Source organism: Peromyscus leucopus, chromosome 18 (assembly GCF_004664715.2).
Source record: "Peromyscus leucopus breed LL Stock chromosome 18, UCI_PerLeu_2.1, whole genome shotgun sequence".
In the NCBI taxonomy this organism is placed as follows: Eukaryota; Metazoa; Chordata; class Mammalia; order Rodentia; family Cricetidae; genus Peromyscus; species Peromyscus leucopus.
The window spans coordinates 1,336,988-1,338,555 of record NC_051078.1 but is presented as its reverse complement, the minus strand read 5'-3'; the positions used below and the strand labels follow the sequence as shown (position 1 = coordinate 1,338,555).

Sequence of the window (1,568 nt, the reverse complement as noted above, 5' to 3'; positions counted from 1 at the left end):
AGGTTATTGTTTTTTGTGTATTATTTTGATTATTTAACATGGTTAAAATCATGAATGTATGTTTAATGAGTCAAGGAGTTAGCTGTGGATACTTATGGATAGAATAATAAAATTATTACTTTATTCTTATAAATGTAATATTTTACTAATAGTCACATACTGAATTAAAAATTTTTATTGGTTTATACTTTTTAATTATTAGTATGCATTCATTGTACAATATAGTGTGTTTCCATGGCTAGAGAGGGCTTGGCCCATCAACATCTTATGAAAGCTTGAACCATCAATTTCGGCATTCTAAGGCAATTTTTTTGATTGAATCTTTGAAGGCCTGTTTGACTTGCTTGTTCCTCAAGGTGTAAATGAAAGGGTTCAACATGGGAGCAATGGAAGTGGTTAGCACTATTACACCCTTGTTGGTGGCCACTGAATCCTTTGCTGATGGCTTGACATAGATGAAGATGCAGCTGCCATAAGTGATGGAAACCACAATCATGTGGGAAGAACAGGTAGAAAAGGCCTTTTTCCTTTGCTGGGCAGAAGGAAACCTTATAATGGTCTTGATTATGTAGACATAGGAAAGAACAACACAAAAAAGGGTTGTGATGAAGGTCAACACAGCACAGCCTATAACCATCTGCTCAATGACCCACGTGTCTGAGCAAGAAATCTTCAGGAAGGGAGACACATCACAAAGAAAACTATCAATGACATTAGAATCACAGAATTGCAGATTTTGGCTCAGGCTAAAGGGTGGGAGTATGATGAAAAGCCCAGTCATCCAGCAGCAAAGAAGGAGTCTTCTGCAGGCAGTGTTGCTCATGATGGTGGTGTAGTGCAGGGGTTTACAGATGGCCACATAGCGGTCATAGGACATGGTGGCAAGGAGAAAAAATTCAGTTACTCCAAAAAGGTCAGTGAAAAATGCTTGACTGGCACAGGCACCATAGGTAATAATCTTGTCACCCGTTGACAGGCTATACAAGTATCTAGGAATACAAGCTGATGTGAACAAGATTTCTAAGAGGGAAAAGTTTTGTAGGAAAAAGTACATCGGTGTTTTAAGGTGAGGATCCGTTAATGTAAGTAAGATAATTGCCAAATTGCCAGTTACATTCAACAGGTAGGTAAAAAGTAGAAAAATCAAAAGCAGACTTTGAATTTGTGGGTCCTCTGTAAGTCCCAGGAGAATGAATGTTGTTACTGTATGGTTCCTCATAGCTGACTCCTGATTTTTATCTGGTCTCATGAAAAAAGATGAGGTATTCTATCAGAACATACGAAGGCTACAGTTCCATAGTTATTAACCATGAGAAGTAAACTCAAACAAGTAGCTGGTTCATATGAAATGTCTTGTTTTGGTAATTAATATTTCCACTATTCTTTCAAGCTTATAAGTTTCTGTGTTTTATAATATTTGAAGTGATATTTCTTACAAATTAATTTAACAGTTACAATATAATAATTTAAGATTCTCTACCTCTCTGTTCCATTATTCAAATGTATTTTAAATTTTTGTCTAATTTTGAACTGGTTCTCATTGATGATACATTCAGCATTAAGACTTA

General features: G+C 35.8%; 1 protein-coding gene across 1 annotated transcript; it reads right to left on the bottom strand.

Annotated features, from left to right (window-relative positions):
- Positions 1–283: 283 nt before the first annotated feature.
- On the bottom strand, positions 284–1,308 carry LOC114681782 (olfactory receptor 6C2-like). Its single transcript, XM_028855490.1, has one exon. The coding sequence runs from the start codon at positions 1,247–1,249 to the stop codon at positions 284–286; it is 966 nt and encodes a 321-aa protein (XP_028711323.1). The 5' UTR covers positions 1,250–1,308.
- Positions 1,309–1,568: the final 260 nt, after the last annotated feature.